Source organism: Lotus japonicus, chromosome 4 (assembly GCF_012489685.1).
Source record: "Lotus japonicus ecotype B-129 chromosome 4, LjGifu_v1.2".
NCBI classification, from domain to species: domain Eukaryota; kingdom Viridiplantae; phylum Streptophyta; class Magnoliopsida; order Fabales; family Fabaceae; genus Lotus; species Lotus japonicus.
This window is the reverse complement of record NC_080044.1, coordinates 50,065,472-50,087,369: the sequence shown is the minus strand read 5'-3', so window position 1 is coordinate 50,087,369 and position 21,898 is coordinate 50,065,472. Positions and strand designations below refer to the sequence as shown.

Here is a 21,898-nt window from a genome sequence, read left to right as displayed (position 1 = left end):
TTTTTTTTTTTGTGGGAGATCTCTATATACTTCCTTGAGATGTTTACTAAAATTATTCCTTGAGTTGTGATATATATATACATCTATACTTCTTTTCTATCTTCGTTTTCAATTATTTCTCTATTCTCTACCAATTAAATTGTCTATCATATCTTTACTTTCTATATTTTTTCTTCCTATATCTCTTTTTCTCCGTCTCTCCACACCTTAAGATATAATAATTCTTATTTACCCCCTTTTATCTTTCACTCCTTGACCTAATTTTTTCCCGATTTGGAGAATAGCCGCCACTCATCTCTCCTCAACGTTCTCACTCTGTCACCCACATTCACAAATCCATCTCCACAACATTGACTGTACCGACTCCACTAATCCCATCAACAAGTTCTATATCTTCAGCTCAGGTTTGCACGACATTCCCCCTTCATAATAGGGATAGGTGCTGTTCTTCGTTCGCCAGGTTTCATTAACACTTTGAGTCACTCTGACCACACATGCGTTCATTTGCATATAATTTTTCTCCCTGGTTTTATCATTATTTCATATTCTCTGTAAATCTTTGCATTCTGAATTATCTACCCACTATTTTCTGAAACTTGCTATAGCAATGCATTTATTTGTTTTCCATTTTCAATACATTTGAACAAGTTCTTACTTAAGCTTTCTTTCGTTCTTCCAAGTGCTATACTTACAGGTACCTTTATTTCCAACATAAAATTTAACTTAATTAACTATATAATGGTAGTTTACATGTTAGCAACATCTTATTATGCATTTTTTACCAATGTGCAGTGGCAATGGATCCAATCTCGTTGAGATCACTTCACTCCAACGGAAGAGTCTTCATTAAATCACTATACGCGGGAGTGGTAATTTTACAGCTTTTTTCATAAGCTCGTAAACCATTTTTTCACTACTGAATTAAACTATTTGTTCCATTTTACTATTTGTTCAATATACAGCCATTTGTTTTTGCCCCGGAAAGGTTTGATCACCGTTTTGGCCATGAAATCAATGATACGGTTGAGTTAAAAGACCCCGTTGGAAATATTTTCGTAGTTCGTTATATTCACGGTCCAGGAGATGCTCGCCTATCCGATGGGATTTTGGAGTTGCGATCTCTCCACAAAATCGAATCAACACTGCATATTCAATTTGTCTACTGTGGCCAAGCAAGATTTACCATCAACATTTACAAGTTATGGCCTTCAGAGATTGACTACAAGATTGGGTATCAAATGAATTCATCTACTGTTGATGCGGAATCTTCCACCCCGAACAAGAACTACAACTATCTGGAACAGTACCGAGGCAGTGATCTGATGTGGTCTGCTGATATAACTATTAAACACATTTATGGCGAGCAACCAATGGTTGGTCGTATGTTTCTTTAAAAATTGCCACAATGTTAATATTCATCTTACTAAATTCAAATGTTAAATGATTTGTTATCTTTATTTGCAGCTCATTCCAATTAGTGTGCAACAAAGAGCTTTCCAGCACTTGCCTACTGAGATAGAGGTTCTCCTTCCTGACGAGAATATTACGCAATGGCGTATAACCTGGTATTCCAAGAATGATGCCAGTACAACTTCCTCTACGGACTCCGAAGACTCAGAGAAGCCCGAGTCTATAGGTGAGTTGGCTGCTGGATGGTGTGATTACTTTAGACAAAAATTTATAAGAGATGAGAATAGGTACCAGGTTTTTGAGATGGCTTTGTATGAGGTACCTTGGGGGGGGTTTGTACATTTTGTTGGTTGATCCAGCAGTGTAAGTGGCTTACTAGCGTACTCTTTTCTGGAGCTGTGTTTCCTTATCTTGTGGAGAGCTTGGCGTTAAATTAAGAACTTATTATCTTATGCAATTGAGATAACCTTTTTTTATCTTGAACTATTTGTAGTTTTATTAGAGTAGTATTCGTAATTAAGTGCAAATAACTCGAGTGTGGGGTCAATCATATTAGTGCTTGAATCCAAAACTCCAAAGGAACTATAGTCAATTGAGCATGAGAATCCTAACACGAGAGGAACTTTAGTCAATCGTGTTTGAGAACCCTAACTCGAGTGTGCCAACAATCATATTATTCAATATATTAATCACTTGTTGTAAAATATTTCACTATTGCATATTTAAAAGTTAAATTTAATACTTAAAATGTAAATATTAATAATATATTGTGTAAGTATTTTAAATAACATAAAGAATTATAAAGAATGTACTTATAAAAAAAACGTAAGAAGCATGTTAAAATTTAAGAAATTGTAAGAAAAAAATGGAAAAATAAGGGATTGAAGCCATTCCATCATGTACTTTAGCAAGATAAAATCCCACTACGATGAGGAGTCATATTGAACAAAAGTTGCACCGTTTTTTATACATTAATCATGTTTAAAATAAACGCAACACTGAAATTAATCAAAAAAATAAATGTAACAACGGGTCGAAAAAATAATTTAATGACAAGTTCTTAACCACTAGAACAAGTCAAGGTGATGTAATTCATAGCACTCTGCATATATATAAATGGAAAAAATAATTTAATTATAGTTTCATCAAATCTATCTATCTTCTATATATATTATATATATGTAAAGCACACTTGAGTTTTTTGCATTTAATTTATAAAATAAAGGAGTTATTAAAATATAATTTTCAATGCTAATTATGAAAATAAATTATTAAATTTAAGTATGTATTTAGTCAATCGTGCGTGATAACCCTAATTCAAGAGTGACTACAATCATATAAGTTCGTGATATCACTTACTCTGACACGAGAGGAGCGAGAGGAACTTTAGTCAATCGTGTGTGAGAACCTAACTCGCGTATGACTACAATCATACTAGGGCACGAGATCCCTTAACTCCAAAATAGATTAATTACTAGTTGTAAAATATGGAAAATATTTCAAATTCATATATTTAAAATTAATAAATTGTGAAAATAATTTAAATAACATAAATAATTATAAAGAATGTGCTTATAACAAAAAAAACGCAAGAAACATGTTAAAAATTAAGAAATTGTTGGAAAAAAATATGAGTATATGGAGGGTGCCCACTAGGGTGCACAATTTATTTTTTGGTCCACCCATGGACCAAGGGGTGTTTAAGTAATTTACTATATTTAAAAAATTCAAATTCCTCCCCAAATCAGATCCCTAAATCCAGATCTGGATCCTTCTTCACTTCCATCTTCACCAGATCAGATCACCTCTACCTTCCTCACCTGAATCATCCCAAACTGCTACCCTCACCCATCCGCTTACGAGTATCTCCATCTTTTACTTGTTCAGTTGTTCTTGTTTCCTCTTTCCCAACTTCTCTCAACTTTATTATCTCTATCTTGTTGAATGATTTGGTTTCACTGTGTGCCCAAACAAAAAAAAAATGAAATTGATTCTGCAGCATGTCACTATGTAGTACTCATTCCATATCTTCTTATCAAACACAACGTTTCACCTAAATTTGGGAGAGACGGAGGATAAAAAAACAACATACGTGAAACCTCCCCACCACCTCCTCTCATAAGTGCTCAAGCTCGTCATTGTCGCGCCCATGCTCGCAGTCAAGATTGACATGTGCTCCCTCAACATCCTCATCTCTGCTGTTGAGATCGACCTCCATGTCTCTTAAAGTTGCTTCCTTGACTGTTGTGAGTTTTATTTTTTGGTTACTGTATTTGAGGTTTATGGATAGGGGTTTCTGTGTGAGCTTTGGTTGAGGGAGCGTAAGAGGGTTCTGGGTTGCGGTTTCTGGGTTTGATGTGTAGGTTGAGAAGAGGTGGGAGAGGACGATGGAGGGTTCGGAAGCTTGAATGGGGAAGGAAAATCTGGGTCAGTAGAAAGAATGGGGGAGGAACACACCCAGAAAATTATTATTTTTGTTTTATCTTTTAATTTATAAAATAAGGAATATTACATTTTTACCCTTTTATCATCCTTTTAATCCTAGACATCCATCGAAGGAATGTTTTTAGATTCCAAAAATCAAACGGTAATAAATAGTGGACCAGCGGTGGACCAAATTTTAAAGACTCCACCTTAGTGGCCACCTATATGGATATGGAGCTATTGCCCAAATAGAGACAATTTAGTATATTTTTTTCAACTTTTAATACAAATATTATAAAGCAATATATTTCCAGCTGTAGCACACTATTCCCCAACCTATCTTCATTGTGAGAACCCACTCTCAGTTCTTCTCTATACGGTCTCATCAAGCCCCAATATAGGGAAGAGAGACATAGACATAATCATTGTAGGCCTTGGTATGCTACAAATTTGAGTTGATTGAATTGAATCCGAACGTCAATCACCATTGAATACACACCCACTCCTGACACTCAACCGGTGCAAGAAATCGAATCGCCAATGGGAAGAGTGCTCTCTTCAGCCCGATTTAAATACCCCTCAGTTCCCATTGCAAAAACTTTACACTTCCATCTGCTGAAGCTCAAGAGGTTAGTCCCTTTTCGATTTTGTAGAAAATCTTCATCTCCGGCTACACGATCCTGCTTAATTTCATTTCTATTTAGAGTTTGTTTGTTTTTGGTGCTTTTCGTTCATTACTTCTCTCATCTGACCATGTTTCTGCTTAATTTCTATTTAGGGTTTGTTTGTTTTTGGGGCTTTTTCGTTCAGTACTTCTCAATTGACCATGATTCTGCTTAATTTCTATTTTGGGTTTGTTTGTTTTGGGGGTTTTTCGTTCAGTACTTCTCTTAATTCACCGTGATTCTGCTTTATTTCTATTTAGGGTTTGTTTGATTTTGGGGCTTTTTCGTTCGTTACTTCTCTTATTTGACCATGATCCTGCTTAATTTCAATTTAGGGTTTGTTTGGGGCTTTTTTCGTTCATTACTTGTCTGATCTGAACATGATTATCCTCAATTTCTATTTAGGATTTTAATTTCTATTTAGGGTTTGTTTGATTTTGGCGCTTTTTCGTTCATTACCTATCTCAATTGAAACGTGGCAGTTTTTTTCAATTTCAATTTCAAATACGCTTCTTACTTCCTTCGTTATCTGATTTAGATTAAGTGTTTGATTGTTCTGTTTTATTACACTTGGCCACTAACTTGCAAAAAGAAGCGTGTAAATTCAGGCAGTTATAGAAAAGTAACACTCTTCAAAACCGTTTGAATACACTTGGACACTAACCCTCTTTACACATACTCACACGTTGTTTAACTTCCCCCATTAATTATCAGTTATCTCCATGTTGTGTAACTGCTCCTTTATTGTCTATATATATTTACATATGTTCTTAGTTTTGTTAACTTATTTTCTGAATTGTTTCTTGTAGACCAATCAAAGAACACCTGAAATGGCTTCTAGGACTGTCTGCAATCCCATGACCTACAATTCTGAGGACTTATTTGAATGGAATGTTCCTGCCGCAGACCAAATTTTTAACTCCCCACTTCAGTGCATCAACAATGCATCATTTTCTCCAATTTACCCTGAACTTGTTGAGGAGTTTTGGGGTTCTGCTACTTTGAATGAAGAGGATGGTATAGTGGCAGACGTATTTGATTTTGCTGTTAATTTGAACATGGCTAGGATTGCTCAATTGCTGGGTGCTCCAAGCCAAGGAGCACAATATGAACGGGCATGGAACCTTGAGATCGGAAACAGGGACATCCACCGTGCTGTTTATGGAAGAAATTACATCTCCCCTGAAGAAGCCACCGAAGTGAAAAATCTGACCCCTGCTGCAAGGATGATTCACACCCTGGTTGTCAACGTGTACTGCCCAAGGCTTAAGTTCCAGGACTACGTCCTGGATAAGGATGTCTTCATAATATACCACACCCTCAAGGATCTGAGTATAGATCCTGTCCACCTTGTTTTTGATCATATCAAGCGCGTGTTCAGGAACAACACTCATGCAATCCCTTATGGATTTCTTATCACACATGCCCTGAATGACATGATGGCTCATCCCTTTCCAGGGTGGAGCCATTTTTGTCCAGTGCATTCTGATGTGATCACAAAGGAGTTCCTTCAGTGGAAAGGCCTTATCGCTCGTGAACAGGTGGATGGGGGTGCATCAATGGACGTTGCTGGGGGTGAAGCTTAGGGGAGTTGTTGCTGTGTTGCAGTGTTGCTGTGTTGCTGGTCTTTGATTAATTTGTGATGACAATGTTGACTATTTTTATATATTTTATGCAATGTGTTGTGTCCAATTGCATATCTGTGTTTTATGGTTTAATGCTTATATTTTTCAGTGTTGTGACATGCATTTTTGTGAAAGTTGTTTCATTTTTTACTTGATTTCAACTACACTTGCACACCTTGCTTCACTATAACAGGTTCTTTAAAAATCTTTTTGTGCATCAATACATGTGTGCCTCTTGCCGAGATTGAATGTTCATGCTACTAAGATTGAATCATTTGGAAAAATAGTCCCTTATGCTTTAAATCTGAAAATTAGATCCTTAGTAAATTTAAGTTTATTCAACTTTTGTTGTCATTATTTTTTCTCTGTCATGTTTCCTCAAGTTATTTTTGCTTCTATATAATAGATCAAAAATTGTATTTAAAGAGACTTTTTTTTATAAATAATTGTATCTTATACATTATTTTTTAATTTTCAACTATTTATTTGATATTATTTATCGATAAATGTTTTTAATAAGTCAAAATACTAATAAATTTTATTTTTTATTTTTGTTCTAAATTTATCAACTTATGATTATCCAAAATTAGTAAATAATATAAACTAATTGTTATGAACAATGTATTATTGTCAATTTCAATTATAATTATTATTTTAAAAAAATCACTCAATTTTTAATGAATAAATAAAATTTAAATATTTCATTTTAAATAAGATAATTTTAGTAATGATTATAATGAATAATAAAGAGATGGGTTTTTCCAGATTAAAAATAAAATTAATAAACTGAAGATGATGACAATGTTGACTATTTTTATATATTTTATGCAATGTGTTGTGTCCAATTGCATATCTGTGTTTTATGGTTTAATGCTTATATTTTTCAGTGTTGTGACATGCATTTTTGTGAAAGCGGGTGAGGAGAGAGATAATGTGTGTTTCATATTAAAAAAGAAATTAACAGCCAACTTACCATCTTCTCTAGAAGTTTGAGTTAATTTAAAAAAATCATCTGGTTATGCAAGACTATAGAAAAAGGTGTCACCTGATATCTTGCACCTTCGAAAATATCAAGATACGCAATTTAGGAAAACCCATGTTTCATTACTTCAATGCGAACGAGGTAGGGAGTCTTTATTTATGTTTACAAGTTTTTCCCGGATACTATTTGGTTGTGGTTTTTCGTAGAAAATAAGTATAAAGTTTGAAATATGTATCTTCCGGGTTACAACAATACACGCATAGAGCTATGAGTTTATGTTAAATAACCTACCGTACATTAATTTAAAAAAAAATACCGTAAATCGCTGCCTCTTGCCCACATTAGAAGCCAATGGCATTCTGAAAAAGTAAATTGACAAGTAAAAAGTTCACTACCAGGAAAATAAATTAGAGTAAAACGTGACAACATCCACTGTGAACAAATTTGATATAAACCAAAACGGCCCCCATATATTCCAATTGACATGGTTGAACTTTTGTACATTTCAATCGTAATTGAACGCATTAGGATCCGGATATTAAAAATATGCTACAAAAAACAACACTGCTACCCTGAAGTCACACATTGATACGTAACTAAATCATTGAACATTTAATAGTTGTTAGCAAGAAACTTTTTAAAAGAAGATGGATGAGGACAGCGACATCGTCGAAACGTACTAGAGTAAGGAATAAAGTTAATATTTGTCCTCGAATCATTGATCCCTAATTGCCTCAATTTCCAGGGATGTGGACCATTTATGTTGTACCCGTAAATTTTTTCTCTAGTTGCAAAGATTAAACAGTTTCCATTAACAACAGTATAGGGCCATCTTATAGGCTCTCTAAAGATCGAGATGGGTGAAGAACGGGCTGCAGAAAGCATTAGATCATCCATGGTAACATGAAGAATTTGAACCCACGAAGAATTTTGAGAAGTAGGGGCTGCACAAGTGAAAAGAGTGAAGGAAGAGTTAATAAACCTTACTAGGCAAAGAGACTCTTGAGATGTCCATCTACAGCCCCATGTGAAAACTCCATATGACCCGTGGAAGAGATATTCAAGAGCATTATTGGGAAGGTCCAACCGCACGCTTGTATGATCAGTGAGAGAGTAGGCCATTATGTATGGCATGATGGTAGCATCATCAATGAAGTTCATGTAATGATAATTGTCAGACATAAAATATATCCATTCATTCACAATTGCAGGTTTACTAATTTTCAATTTCCGGTCACCCAAATTCATGTCTGGGTTAAGAACTTGCCACTGGTCCGCTATTTGGTTGTACTCCTTTAAGACATAAGGCGGGAAAATCTTATTTTGTCGGGTCACCGAAAGCAATCGGTAATCATTGCGGGTCGGGGCCGTAGCTGGGATGATGATGATATTGACATTAGCATTCGCGTCGTACTCACCACAACGTGTCCTGAGGGGAGCCCATGAACTGGTCACAGGATTACAGATCAAGAGACGAAGCACTTTTTTCCGCCTGAAACGGACAACAATCAAGCCATTCCATGACGAAAGAATCTTCCCCGACCGTGCAACGACATTGAAAAAGTCTGTCGGAACACCAGCCGCAGGCCCGTCCTCTAATAAATTATGTAGACCCAACCCTGTAACTTGGTGATAGTCAGAGACCGGAGAAGTAAAGATGTGGAGATCGCCAACTGACAGCATATGGTCTGCTTGTTCCTCACAAAATCTGGGGATCCTGGTGTAGTCCACTCTTTTTCCTACGCACTTAAAGCTACATACAATGTATGTAGGTAATCTATGGAACACGTGGTAAAGCACATCTTGCCAGGCAGTCATTTTGCGATTTCGCAACAAGGAGACAGAGGTTTGATTATGAGAGGATACGAATGGAAGAAGTAAGAATGCTAATCACAGAGATAATCTGCCTTTAAGCTGATGGTCATATATAACGACGACAAAACACACAAATTTGCCTCTATAATGTCATTATTTATTTGTTTATTTCCTTCAGACAACTAACCTGGGGTTCTTATGTAATTTTGCTAATATTACTAAAGTAGTTTTGATATTTTTGTTTCTGTGATTACAGTAATAACAATGATCAAGTGAAATTAAATTAAAATAATTTAATGTGATAATAGAGTTATTTTTGAGATCTATTTTACTAAAAAAATTATTTAGAGTTATCTCCAATAGTTTAAGTTTATTGGAGGCCAAATACATTACCAGGAAGATATATTTTGATTTTGCGGCGGCAGACTTAAAAAAATTAGGTTTATATTAATAGAAAAAATAATAGATTACTTATGGCGAAAACATAATAAAAATATAATTAATTTAAAATTAAATAATTGAGCCAAAAACATATAATAGGCTCTTATTTTTTGTATTCTATAAACTTGTCTAGAAAAATATTCTTGGGGATAAATTAGGCACTTTGATTTATCATTAATTCAGGGAAATAGTATTAATGTTCAATGTGCAAATATGGACTTAGTAAACACTAAACAAATCCAACTGTATTAAATGATTGTTGATCGCGTTATAGTCAAGTGAATGGGTGTAATAAGACCGGATTGGTCGAATTTAAGGTCCTTAAATGTCTAAACAAATCAAACATTTGTTTCAGAACTAAAACGAACCAATAGATTGAGATTGAATAGATTTGGTTCAACATTCGCAATTAGAATAAAAGTTATTAAAAATTCGCTAACTAAATAGTCTAAAAACGAGAATAATAGTAAACAATCCGACATTCCCAAAGAAAAAGACATTTGATAAGAATTTAGGTGACCCCTAATGTTGACCACTTTTAAAGTGGTCTAATTGTAGACCACTTTTTTTAACATGCTTTAACAGGTCAACACATCTTTTTTTAAAGAAATTTAATATATGACAAATTTTTAATGACATTTTTTCTAAAAAAAAATAATGTGTTGAACTGTTATATACCCAGTCAAATTACACCACCTAAAAATAGTGCATATTAGGTTCTCCCAAGAATTTAATATTGGCAAGGCAAATAGGATAAAATTTTAAGTACAAACCTAGGTATACGGGTCAATGTGTCCTAGAGTTAGCTTATGGGACATAAAGCTGTTGACGTGAGGTCGTGAGCGAAGACCTTTGATGTGTGACTTAAAGGGGACATAAAGTTGATCCGAAGACATATTCGTGCTCCTTGCGTATCAAACCTTTTACTTGATGTCTCTTCTTAACTCACCATCAACCTGTGTGTACTTCCTGTTTCCATTATACTATTTTGAAATGCACGGACCAGAGGATAATGTTCGATTGGCATTTAAAAAATGAGGTGGAGAGGTGAAAGGAAGAGATAAATATCAAGAAAATAAACGCAAGAGAAAAAAAGTATTATATGAAATAGCTAATAAAAAGAAAGATATATGAATTAAAATAGGTGAAAATTGATTGTTTAAAAAATGAGATAGGTATATATCATTACTCCGAACCAAAGCAAATATATTTCATGTTGTTGGAGGAGAAAATATGTTTAATATTTTTATAAATATATAAGAGTAGAAATTGTATTATATAAATATATAGTAGACTTTGAATAAAATATTAAGGATAAAAATGAGAATAAATTGAATAAGCTATTAGCTTTTAGCTATAAGCTACCTGAGATAGCTTATACCTTCAAGCTTTAAGAGCATCTCCAATGATGAGATCTTATTTTGGGACTTAACTCACCTTTTGTGGGCCCAGACTGCCACGTAGAATTTAAGACATTCATAAGGTCTCCATGCACATTTCACTCTAATGGTTAGGATCTTATTTTACTTTAATGTGAAAATATAGTAATGTTAAATATAAAAATAATTATACAAGTATGTCCTTTTGAGTCATTTTACAATTTAAGCTTGTTAAACAACTAGTTTTACCATAACTTTTGTTCAAATCACGTAGCTTTCAGCTTTCAGCTATCAGCTAGCTTATAAGCTTTTAGCTAGTTTTTCAGCTTTAACCAAGCTAATCTGCTAAACATGCATGTCAAACATAGCCTTAGTGGATAGTGATAATTGTGCTTGGTGAAGAGTAGAGATGATAAATGAGAGACCTAATATTAAATAAAGGTATAGAAGGAATAACCACAGTAAAAATACATTGGTTTTGAGAAACAACATACATTTTGAAACTAGTGCAAATGCTAAAACAACAAATAGAATGAAAATGAAAAATACAGTATCTGAGTGTTAAACGTGAGTTCTTTGTAAAAATATTTATTATTGGACATTTTTATCAAAACGTGATTCTATGTAAAAATATATATATGTTTAGACACGTTTATCATATAGGTTTGAGTCATGTATCTCTTTTATTGGCTTAAGTTATGTATCTCTTCAGTATGTAATTGTCATAGTTTTAACCATACACATAAAGGAGGCTGCATCAAGCAGCCACACCTCATTCCAAACCATTTTACTTATCTCACTCTATCATTCTCTCTTCTCCGGTTCTCCCCTCTCATTTTCACTAATTTCTTAACACAATTGATATATTGACAGGATTAAAATAATGTGTAAATAAAGCTTGAATTGTTTTTTATTTTATATTGGGCCAAACACATAGATTCACCATTCACCCACCGTATTCATTATTTACAAAAAAAAATTGTGAACATTATTCACTAGCATCTATTCACAAGTCAAGATTGTATTTTCTTGTATCTCACACGTATTCATTCATTTTTTTGCTCTAGAACCTTCCGAATTCACCATTCTCACTAACCGTATTCATTATTCGCAATTCTCCATTTTTCTCCCTCCGTCCATTCATCCAAACCATTATCTTTTCAACTTCTCTCTCTTTCTCTCAAACCCAGATTTACCTTCTCCTATCACCTTCTTCTCTCGTTCTCTCTAACTCTCAAACCCAGATTCCATTTTCTGTCGCTCCTATCATGGAATCCGTTGGTTCTACCCGCTCTGTGATCTGTCCGACGTCTGGTGTTGATTCGATCACCGTCTCTTCTCCGGCTTGCTCCGCCTCCGCTTCGGTCGTCATATCCGGTTAGTCCATTTTCTATCTCTTGTATGATTTCCTGTTACTTTCGCTTAGCTATAAACCGTGTAGGATCATGGGTAAAAACCTTGTATTGTTACTTTCTAATCCATACACTTAAAGCAATTTGCAATCACTATCAATTTAAATCTAAAAGTAGATTTTTGGTGGCCCAAAATTTTGGGTATATGTATCATTGCTCTGTATTCTGTAACAAATCAATGAATCATACAGACGTGGTTCCTTTTTTCTGGAAAATTATTCCGTTTTTATGGACATAAGAGAGCATGGGAATTTCAAAACCAGGGCATCACTAATCAGGGCATGAATCGCATAAGAGAGACTGGTATGAAATAGGTTTGTGAGACATTGACTGCAAAACCGGGATAGGTAAGGATGGTGGTACGTGGGTTCAATGTGTGCTTAGCCGCTTGACCTAGGTATGTACATTCCAGACTGCGAATAAAGAGTGGGAGAACACCTTTGAGTACGTGTGAGAGATAAAGACAGAGAAGAGTATGTGGGGGCCTAGATGCCAAATCGAAATTTCAGAGGGTTCATAAAAAATAACTACTCCTATATACAAGGTGGTATGTTGAAATTTTTTTCCAGGGGGTTCGACTGGACCCCTTGACTATAGTGTGGGCCCGCCCCTGGCTTTAAACTAATCACTCATATGCAGAAGTGCCTTTAGAGTCTGATTACTTGGTTTATTTTATGCAATATTACCTTATCTTTTTACAAAGTACATTTTTAAGTGAAAAAAAATTTGTGTTTCAGTTGTCTGCAAAGTCGCCGTCTACCAATGTCTTGCGTGGTAAAAAATAAATTGATCTCCCAAAATATTTTATTGGTTTAGAAAGAAACAAAAATAATGTGTAACCTGGCGTTACATGTGCCGAATTTAACCTGCTGCTTCCCCCTTTTTGCTCTGTAGTTGCTTGTTTCTTCGGGGCTTTTCTCCGAAAATAAAGTTGGGGTGAGTTTGTCGTTTATGGCGATTTCTTGTTTTTCTTTGAACTTTCTGTGTAATATTCTTTTTTACGAGTTATGTAACATGTCACTAAAGATATAACTGAACTATCATTAGGGAGTTTGAAGAAAGATTCTGAAGGTGGGATGTCTCGTGACAAAGGAAATCCCTCTATGAACCAAGTTGAAATATATTCCTCTGCAAATGTTGTGGAACTTGAAGAGAGAATTAGCAGACTTGAGAAAGTGACTCAACAGTTAAAGAGGGGAAAATTTGGTAAATGAAAAACCGGATGCAGAGGTCGGCCAATGGGTTGCTTGCAAGGCTGGGAGAAGTTGCTTAATGTGGTAATAGCGGAGAGTGGATAAAAGAAAATAAATGAGGATGGGAGAAGAGGCTATTGTAAGGTGGCTTATTGTAATGTCATGTTTTTATATTTTTAATCGTAAGCTCAACTTAATTATCATTGTTCGCCTTATTATTGAAAGTAACTTTTGCTTACAATAATCTTTTGCTTTCACGACACAATCTTTTACCATTACATGGTTCAAGACCAATGCACTTTGGTCGCCTTATTATTGAAAGCAACTTTTAGTTTCAATGAACTTTACCTTTCACAACACAATATTTTGCAGTGACCTCTAATATGCAACACTATTAGAATGATGTAATTTTACACCACTTTTTTTAACCTGCTATAATAGGTCAAGACATTTTCTTTTAAAGAAATTTAATTTATAACAAATTTTTAATGGTATATTTTTTTAAAAACAATAATATGTTGACCTGTTATAACCGGTCAAAGTAAGTGGTGTGAAATTGTAACACTCTAAAAGTGGTGCATATTAGGGAGACCTAGACCTAGTTGCCACCGTATTTAATTCCAGGGATGATTGAAACTATCGAACCAAAAATTAAGTGTCATTAACCGACAAAGCCTATAAAAGAGAGAGGGCGCCAAGAGTCAAATAAAACAGTCTAAATGCATAGATCATCTAACATCTAATCCTAATCCTAATCCAATTAATAAATAAATAAGTTGTGTGTAAATACTAAAGGATACTAAACTTTCTCAACTCTTCCTACTGAACCCCGTAGTTTGTCAGAATTGTTCAGAAATCTTTGTAAATGCTGCAGCTAGATTACGCTCTCATGGAATTTTTTTCGAGTACACTGCGCTCCCGGCCTCCTCCGCTCGAGACTCCAGTACGGAGCCACCATGGCTAAATAATCTCCCTATTTTTCTCTAGGAACGCAATCTGTGATCCAAGGCTGCTACAGACCATGAAAGTGCTGATCATTATCTACAGCAGAATCGCGTATAATCCACCCAACATGTGCCCGTTTGGCATCCCGTTAGACACGACGTGTTAGAATTAACGTGATTTTGTTAGAATGATTTTGAATAAAATTGTGTTTGAGTAAACATGATTTATGTTTGGATGATATGTAAAAAACGTGATTTAAAAAAAATGAATACCCTTTTGGATGATATTAATTAGCTCATGTTTAGAACCATAATTAAATTCTTCAATGTATTCATCCCCTGTTCTTCAACGCTTCAACCCTCTCCACCAACTTAAGAATAAAAAAAAAACACAAACAAACACAAACATATCTGCAACCTCACACGGGATAGGGGCCGCCACCCCCACCTAGCCATGACCCACCCAGCAGCGAACCTCATTAAGCAAGAGTGAATATGAAGAGAAGAAAGCAAGATTTGAAACTAACAAAGTAAATAATGGATCTGGAATAGCAGAGCGTGCATATCATCCACATCCATATGGTAAAATTTTCAATCCTTCTCATTCTACCTCTCATTCAAAGAAAAGGACTTGAACATCAAACGGAAATTAACAAGCATTAAGCAAGGCGTTACATTATTTCTTGTAAACATAGGTCAACAAGGCTCTCAGATCTGCGACGTCAGAACTTATTTGACGTTGGGAGACATTGAAATAAGTCATGAATGATGAAAATTGTGCTTCAGTTTCGTTGATTCTTGCTATCATGGCGTTGTGTTGCACAACTTGCTCTTTCCTCACGGAGCTCAAATTATCTTCAATGCGCGAAATGAGGCTGTTTGAGGACTCACCACAATCTTTCGGAGTGATCGTGGAAGAGATTTTTCCCTCTACGCATTGTTTGCCCATAATTATTTCGTGTGGCATGTGAACACGGAATTTGCTGGGACTAGTCATTCTAGTTTTTCAAGTATGAATAATCGAAACACTACAAAGGATATGGATTACAACCAAACTATTTATTTATAGGAGGCCTAGCAGATCGTATATCTTGGTAAAAAAGTAAAGTTATATTGGACAAACTCCCGATTTAGGGTATACCGAGATGGCCAGATGTATTGATAAGCATTAAGCAGTGATGGTATTATATTTTCAAAAAAAAAACCAGTGATGGTATTATGCCCACGACCTACCGAACCCCATCCAGAATATATCCACGATTGCAATCCCAACCAAGACTTATTAAAAAAAATTCAATTAATTTCATTAATTAAAAAAATCATAAAAATGACACATCATAATTTTTAACGGAAGACTAAAAGTTATGTCGTTTGATAAAGTCGGCGACCAAAAGTGCAATTTGTTTAAAACTATTGCAGTTTTAGCTTTTTTGTTTTGTTTCAAAACGATTGTTGTTTTACAGGGGATGTCTAAATGACCCATGATAAAGTTTGGGTTAAATAACCCATCATCCAATCACATTGGAGATAAGTGAGGTGGAATTTCTATATTTTATTTATTAATTTATTTCCAACTCATTTATCTCTAATGTGATTGAATGATGAGTTATTTAACCCAAACTTTATCATGGGTCATTTAGACAACCCCTGTAAAACATATCTAAATCACTGTATCTCATTCTCTTCCATATAACTAATTAATATTGTATCTCCTAAGTACCACCACTTATTTCCACCAATCACTATTCTCACCAATTAATTGACCAATGATTTTCATTCTCTCACTTTCATATAACTCATATTAAATACGGGTTTTTCAGTCAAATTATAACATCAATTAATGAACTTTTGAACTTTGTGAAAAACTAACACTAAAATAGTTTTGGAAGGGAGGCAGTAATAATTTAGTGTGCGCGTATGTTAAAGACTAGGTACATAATGCATGTGTAGGTAAAGACAAGTTTTAGAGAGATATAGGGTTTCCACAATTATTAACTTTTGACTAACAATTCGCTATTAAAAAAATGTTGAAAGGGCTTTGAGCCAAATGAAACGAAGAGGAACCGCAACATATTTCTTCCCAAATCTACAAAAACCCAAAAGTTGATCTAACATAGAATGATTAGTTCACAAACGCAAGCCGATTTGGCGTCTCAAAAAAGCTATGACGTGATAAACCCTAAGGTATCATTCCATCTCGTGCAGCGTGTGGGACATAAAGGCTGTTTGGTGTGATGTGATTGGACAACCAGCTCGGTAATGTTATTTCCCATGCAATGATCAAAGTTGTCATATGACTACTAAAGAGTAATGATATATACACACTTCATTTCCACCTATTTTTGTTTCTACCTCTTTCCTCTTATCATCTATCACATCTCATACTTTCTCTCTCATACTTTTTCTTTTCTTCCTATCTCTCTCTTCCTCCACCTCCTTCCACCTCAAAATGAGGTGTGAAGAAATCATAATTCGACTACTAAAATACTGTGATGAACGAGACGGAGAAGAAAAGTACAATCAACATCAGCCAACCCCATTGGCGATTTCTCTAAAACCTGTGAAAAAAAAAAACAGATAACGCCATCAGCCATGGCGATTTATACTAGTGTCGTAAATATTTTAAAAGTTGCACCAGATTGGTAAATAAACTCCAAATCGGTGAAGCACTACTATTGAGACTGTGAGGCCCCTGCGTGCCTGGCACGATTCCCGTTACCTGTGCTTGTGAACACTACTATTGTAATGGGTCGCGTGATACATTTCCCAATCACATCACATGACGTGACAACACAATGGCATAGCCGTCACTGACAAGCAGCATCGTTTCATGTGCTTCGCGTTTCCATCACGCTTAGTGACAACTGATTTGATACGAAATTGCTCTTTGCATGTGACGTGATACAACAATTGATAAGCCGATAAGTGTGACTGATTTGATACGTCGTTTCGTTTTGTAATAATTACCCATGCTATGTTTCAGTTGATGGGCCTTCCATAAAAGTGTTTGATTGGCTAAAGACCCATACAGGCATACACAACCTTTATGGGGGGCAATCAAGCCTTTTTGAAAGCATATCAACGGAATACGAAGCGGATCGTTCGACGAGCTACGCCGTCATTCTATGTCAGTGAAATAGCGTGAGGACACGGCCTTCTATGGACCTCAATAAAAGCGCAAACACATCGTTCGAAGGGGTCTCGCTCCAAGACGAGACACGACCCTCTGTGGCTCTGTTGATATCCACGAAACATTACCATTTAAACAATTTTACAATGGTTTTAAACCTCAGCACTATTCATCTTTCCAAAGCTCAACGTTATTCCCGCTCTCCAATTTAATATTCATTTAAACGTTGGTGACCCTAATGTGGACCCCTTTTAAATTTTAGACCACTTTTTTTAACCTATTAAAACATGTTAACACATCTTTTTTTAAAGATATTTAATATATGACAAATTTTTTTTGATGTTTTTTCTTAAAAAATATAATGTGTTGACCTGCTATACCAAGTCAAAGTAGGTGGTGTAGGTGTAATTACACCACCTAAAAATGACCCATGATAAAGTTTGGGTTAAATAGTGCATCATCTAATCACATTAGAGATAAATGAGTTAGAAATGAAATAATAAATAAAATAGAGAAATTCCAACTCACTTATCTCCAATGTGATTGGATGATGGGTTATTTAACCCAAACTTTATCATGGGTCATTTAGACAACCACCTCAACTTTTTAATGGTTAGAATAAGGGTACAATAGGAATCAAAATAAAATAACGCCATCACCAGCACTTTCTTCGCAAAAGGTAGAGAGGAATAAAAGCTGTTAGGCCCTACATTCGTTTAGGCTCTTTATCCTTCCATATTCGTTTCCCAGGTGATTTGCTTTGATCTTTTATGGCCTCTTGGGCTCTGTATTATTTCCCAAACCGTTATGAAATTGTTCTCAACTTAATAATATCCCGAGGCTTTGAAGTTTGTTGACATGCGAGACGCAAACACATAATAGGACGATTAACACATTGTACACTATTATTACCATGAACACAAAAAACACACTGGAGTGAACTTTGTCTTAAATCGGTAAATGAAAAGGGATAAACAAGAAAGTACATTCCACTAAACACGTTAAACATAGACAGAACCCAGTGAACTTGTGAAGCTGCATTGCACTAAACATGCATAGAAAACTGATTTTGCTATGAACATAAATGCGCTTACACATAAGAAAAGCTTCATTTTCGGCCGATTCCTCTAAGAGTTTCCTTGATGTCAATTAAATCATTGCATATTCCATCCTGAGCCATCGTTAACTTTGACATAAGTACCTTGAGGTTAGATTCCAGGTGATTGTATTTTACAACCAAGTTATTATGGTGGACATCTTGGATGCGCCTCAAAGTATCTACTTCTGCTTGCAAACGATCAAGGGCGGCATGGGAGGTCTCACCATCAGCTTGCAAACGATTAACGGCGGCAAAAGATGTATCACCATTAGCTTTCCCTCTACTGTTGTCCTTGGTTTGAATCGTGAGATCTACAACTTTAGGAACCCATTTCTTTGTTGTTTTCAGTTTTAAAGCTTGAAGAGTTACTACTGTGATCTTCCTGTGATTGTAGTCCCAAGTAGCTTTTGAATAATCAATTTCTTCCACGTATTTGCACATCTCAGTTATCATGTAACCATAGGGCAGTAACCCTTTTTGGCTGCACTTTAAAACCTTTTCAAACTCAGTATAAATAAGGTGTGGAAGATTGATTGGGGTATTGGACAACAGGTGATAGAGGAGGAAGATATCTTGGTCATTCAGTACGTCAAGGTTATTGGTTCTTGGCGTAACAATGTTGGTAAGAAGATGGAATAGGAATCGGCCCTCCGGCACAAGGTTCGACACCAGAGGTGCATCAACAACCGGAGCTTTGTTTCCGAAGAGAACACGAAAAATATCTTCAGTATCATAGCTATTTGCCCAGTGGGGATGGTAGACAACACCCTCCTCCAAACACTTGGTGGAGGCAGAAATGGTGAAAGGAGTGACAAATAAACGCTTCCCTTGGACAAGGCCAATAATACCACCGTCCTCCTTTTGGGCGGTTGACCAAAACTCGATGACGAAATCTCTGGCAATCCTTTTATTGTCTTTGTATGGAATGTCAAAGAAATCCGTCCACCCGACACAATGCATCATCGAGACAACATCTACTCCGAATTGTTGCATATCCCTTAGACTCACCACAGTGTTTGGAAAGACAACATCATCCAAAGTAGTTTTTGACATATGAATGACCTCCGAAGCACAAGTTTGGTTACTCATTTGATTGTTTAGCCAGAATTGGTAAATATGTTGAAAAAGTGACATGCGATATATAAGGTGAGTTTCAGTATTTATGTGGATGTAAACAAGAACTACGGAAGCGAAATAAACAATTAAATCGTTCAAATCAAGAGATTTGAGATCCGTGGACATGTAGTCGAGACAAGCGGCCTCGTGAAGGAAGTAAGAAGAAGTGACGTAAAGAATATCAATAAAAAAAACTTTATATCTTCAACCCGTTTTCAGATGACTACTAATTTCTATTAAATGTGATGCTACCCACTTGTGTTTTCTTGCTGAAAAGGACAGTACACAGACATTTCTTTTGGAGACAATCTGTATGGAGATCTCCGCACCGGTAGTTGGTTCTCAATGCCCTGCCCGCACATGGATGGATTTTACGTATTTTTTGGTTGAACCCGAAAGGGTATGTCTCATTTGAACGACAACAGACGTGCTCCACATACGAGTTGAGAACCGCTTGACATGATCCCGTACGTATCTCGCTGTTAGTACAAGTAGTACGAGTAAATAGTACTCCCTCCATTCCTTTTGAAGTGTCGTGTTATAATAATTTATTTGTTCCTATGTAACTGTGGTTTTGATGTTTTAGGTTTCATCTTATTAATTATACCCTTACTTTTTCAATAATGTAGATCTAAGTCGAGACAATATAATGGTGTACGCCTACAAAGTAACGCTTTTCAATTTTGATATATTTATGGCTTTGATGCACAAATGAAACAAGAAGATAAACATCAAACACAATTATATAATAAAATTGCAGAATGTAAATGAAGTTTCTTCCAACATAGTAATGACGAAGTGTGGAAATGAACCATATTCAAAGAGCTGAGGCAGTCAGGAAGTGGATCCAGGGCCATCTCTTTTCCTCTTCCAATAATTGAGTTCGACAACGGCATCAGGGGAAGAGGATATTACAGATTGGTCAGAAGATGAATCTGATGCTGTGGAAGGTTCCCGATCGGTATCATCAGAAAGCCATGGAGCTTCAATGCTTATCCCAAGTCCATCAAGAAATTCAAGTGACATCATCTCAGGGTCTTCTCGACGAATCGGGGACCAGCGAACAAATGATCTTGGCCTCATGTCCATCAGCAGGCGAGTGATCATGAATCCATAAGGAATGCCATGACTGTTGTTTGACCACATGCGCTTCAAATGCCCATACACAAGGACCACAGGGTCTAATTCACGGTTCTTTAGGACGTGATAAATTATGAAACAATCCAATTCACGGACATATTGGTGTTGGTTAAGCCTGGGACAAAACACATTGACTGACATTATGTGAACGAGGTATGCAGCAGGGGTAAGGTAGAGAACGTTTGAAGCATCCTCATCAGAAATGGATGGTCTGCCATACAGGGTTTGGCAGATGTCGGTGTTGTCGAGTTTACGTCTCCAGCCCTTTTCAAATTTAGCTCCACTGCTTCGGGCTCCCAGTATCCCAGCAAGAGTATCAGTATGCATGTCAAATGACAATGCATAGTCAACAACTTCACCTGAGAACCCTAATTCCCGATCAAAGGTTGCACCTCCCCAGAATTCTGAAACCCTAATTAAGATTCTTACGATGAAAAACCTATGAGTGTCTTAAATCTTATGTTGCAGTCTGGGCCCACAAAAAGTGAGTTAAGTTCAAAATTAAGATCTCACCATTGGAGATGCTCTAATACAACTAAACACTAAAATTTGCTTTTTTAAAAAAATAATGCCTCAGAACTTCGAGGCATTAGTACCCGTAAACCTTAATGCTTCAATTTGTCAACGTGTCCCTGTTTGAGCTTGATATTTTTTTTTCTGTATAATTAATTATAGTTTAAATAAATAAAAGTTAAAATATGTTTTAATAAAAAGTTACATATAAAATTATTAAATTATTTTGAAATATGTAATTTAAGATAACAAAGTTATGTAATAAGTGTATTTATGCTATTTAAAATCACCTAAATACAACATAGTGACATGGATTAGATATTACAAACTCAAAAAGTTGATAAAATATTTTTTAATATGTAAGTCAAAAGTTGACACTAGAGTTTAGCATGTGTGTTTTAAATGTGTGTTCCTCACCTTTGTACTCCTCCTTTCTCTCAAACCCAAATCAGAGGCTCTCACCTTCGTTCTCTCTTTCTCTCTCAAAATCGATCGAAGCCTCCATGTTCTCAGATTGAACTCTGTCCAAAGGTGTTCGCCTCCAAGATCGGTGGTTCGAAATACATATCAGAACACGGATCGGAGGTTCTCAACCCAGAGGTAGGAAAAT

The 21,898-nt window shown here is 35.7% G+C and overlaps 1 protein-coding gene across 1 annotated transcript; it reads right to left on the bottom strand.

Annotated features, from left to right (window-relative positions):
* Window positions 1–7,718: 7,718 nt before the first annotated feature.
* LOC130712891 (uncharacterized) lies at window positions 7,719–8,924 on the bottom strand. Its single transcript, XM_057562706.1, has one exon. The coding sequence runs from the start codon at window positions 8,922–8,924 to the stop codon at window positions 7,719–7,721; it is 1,206 nt and encodes a 401-aa protein (XP_057418689.1).
* Between the last annotated feature and the right edge of the window lie 12,974 nt (window positions 8,925–21,898).

Excerpts from the sequence above, each read along its gene's own strand:
- LOC130712891 (XM_057562706.1), bottom strand. The coding sequence starts at position 8,924 with ATGACTGCCTGGCAAGATGTGCTTTACCACGTGTTCCATAGATTACCT.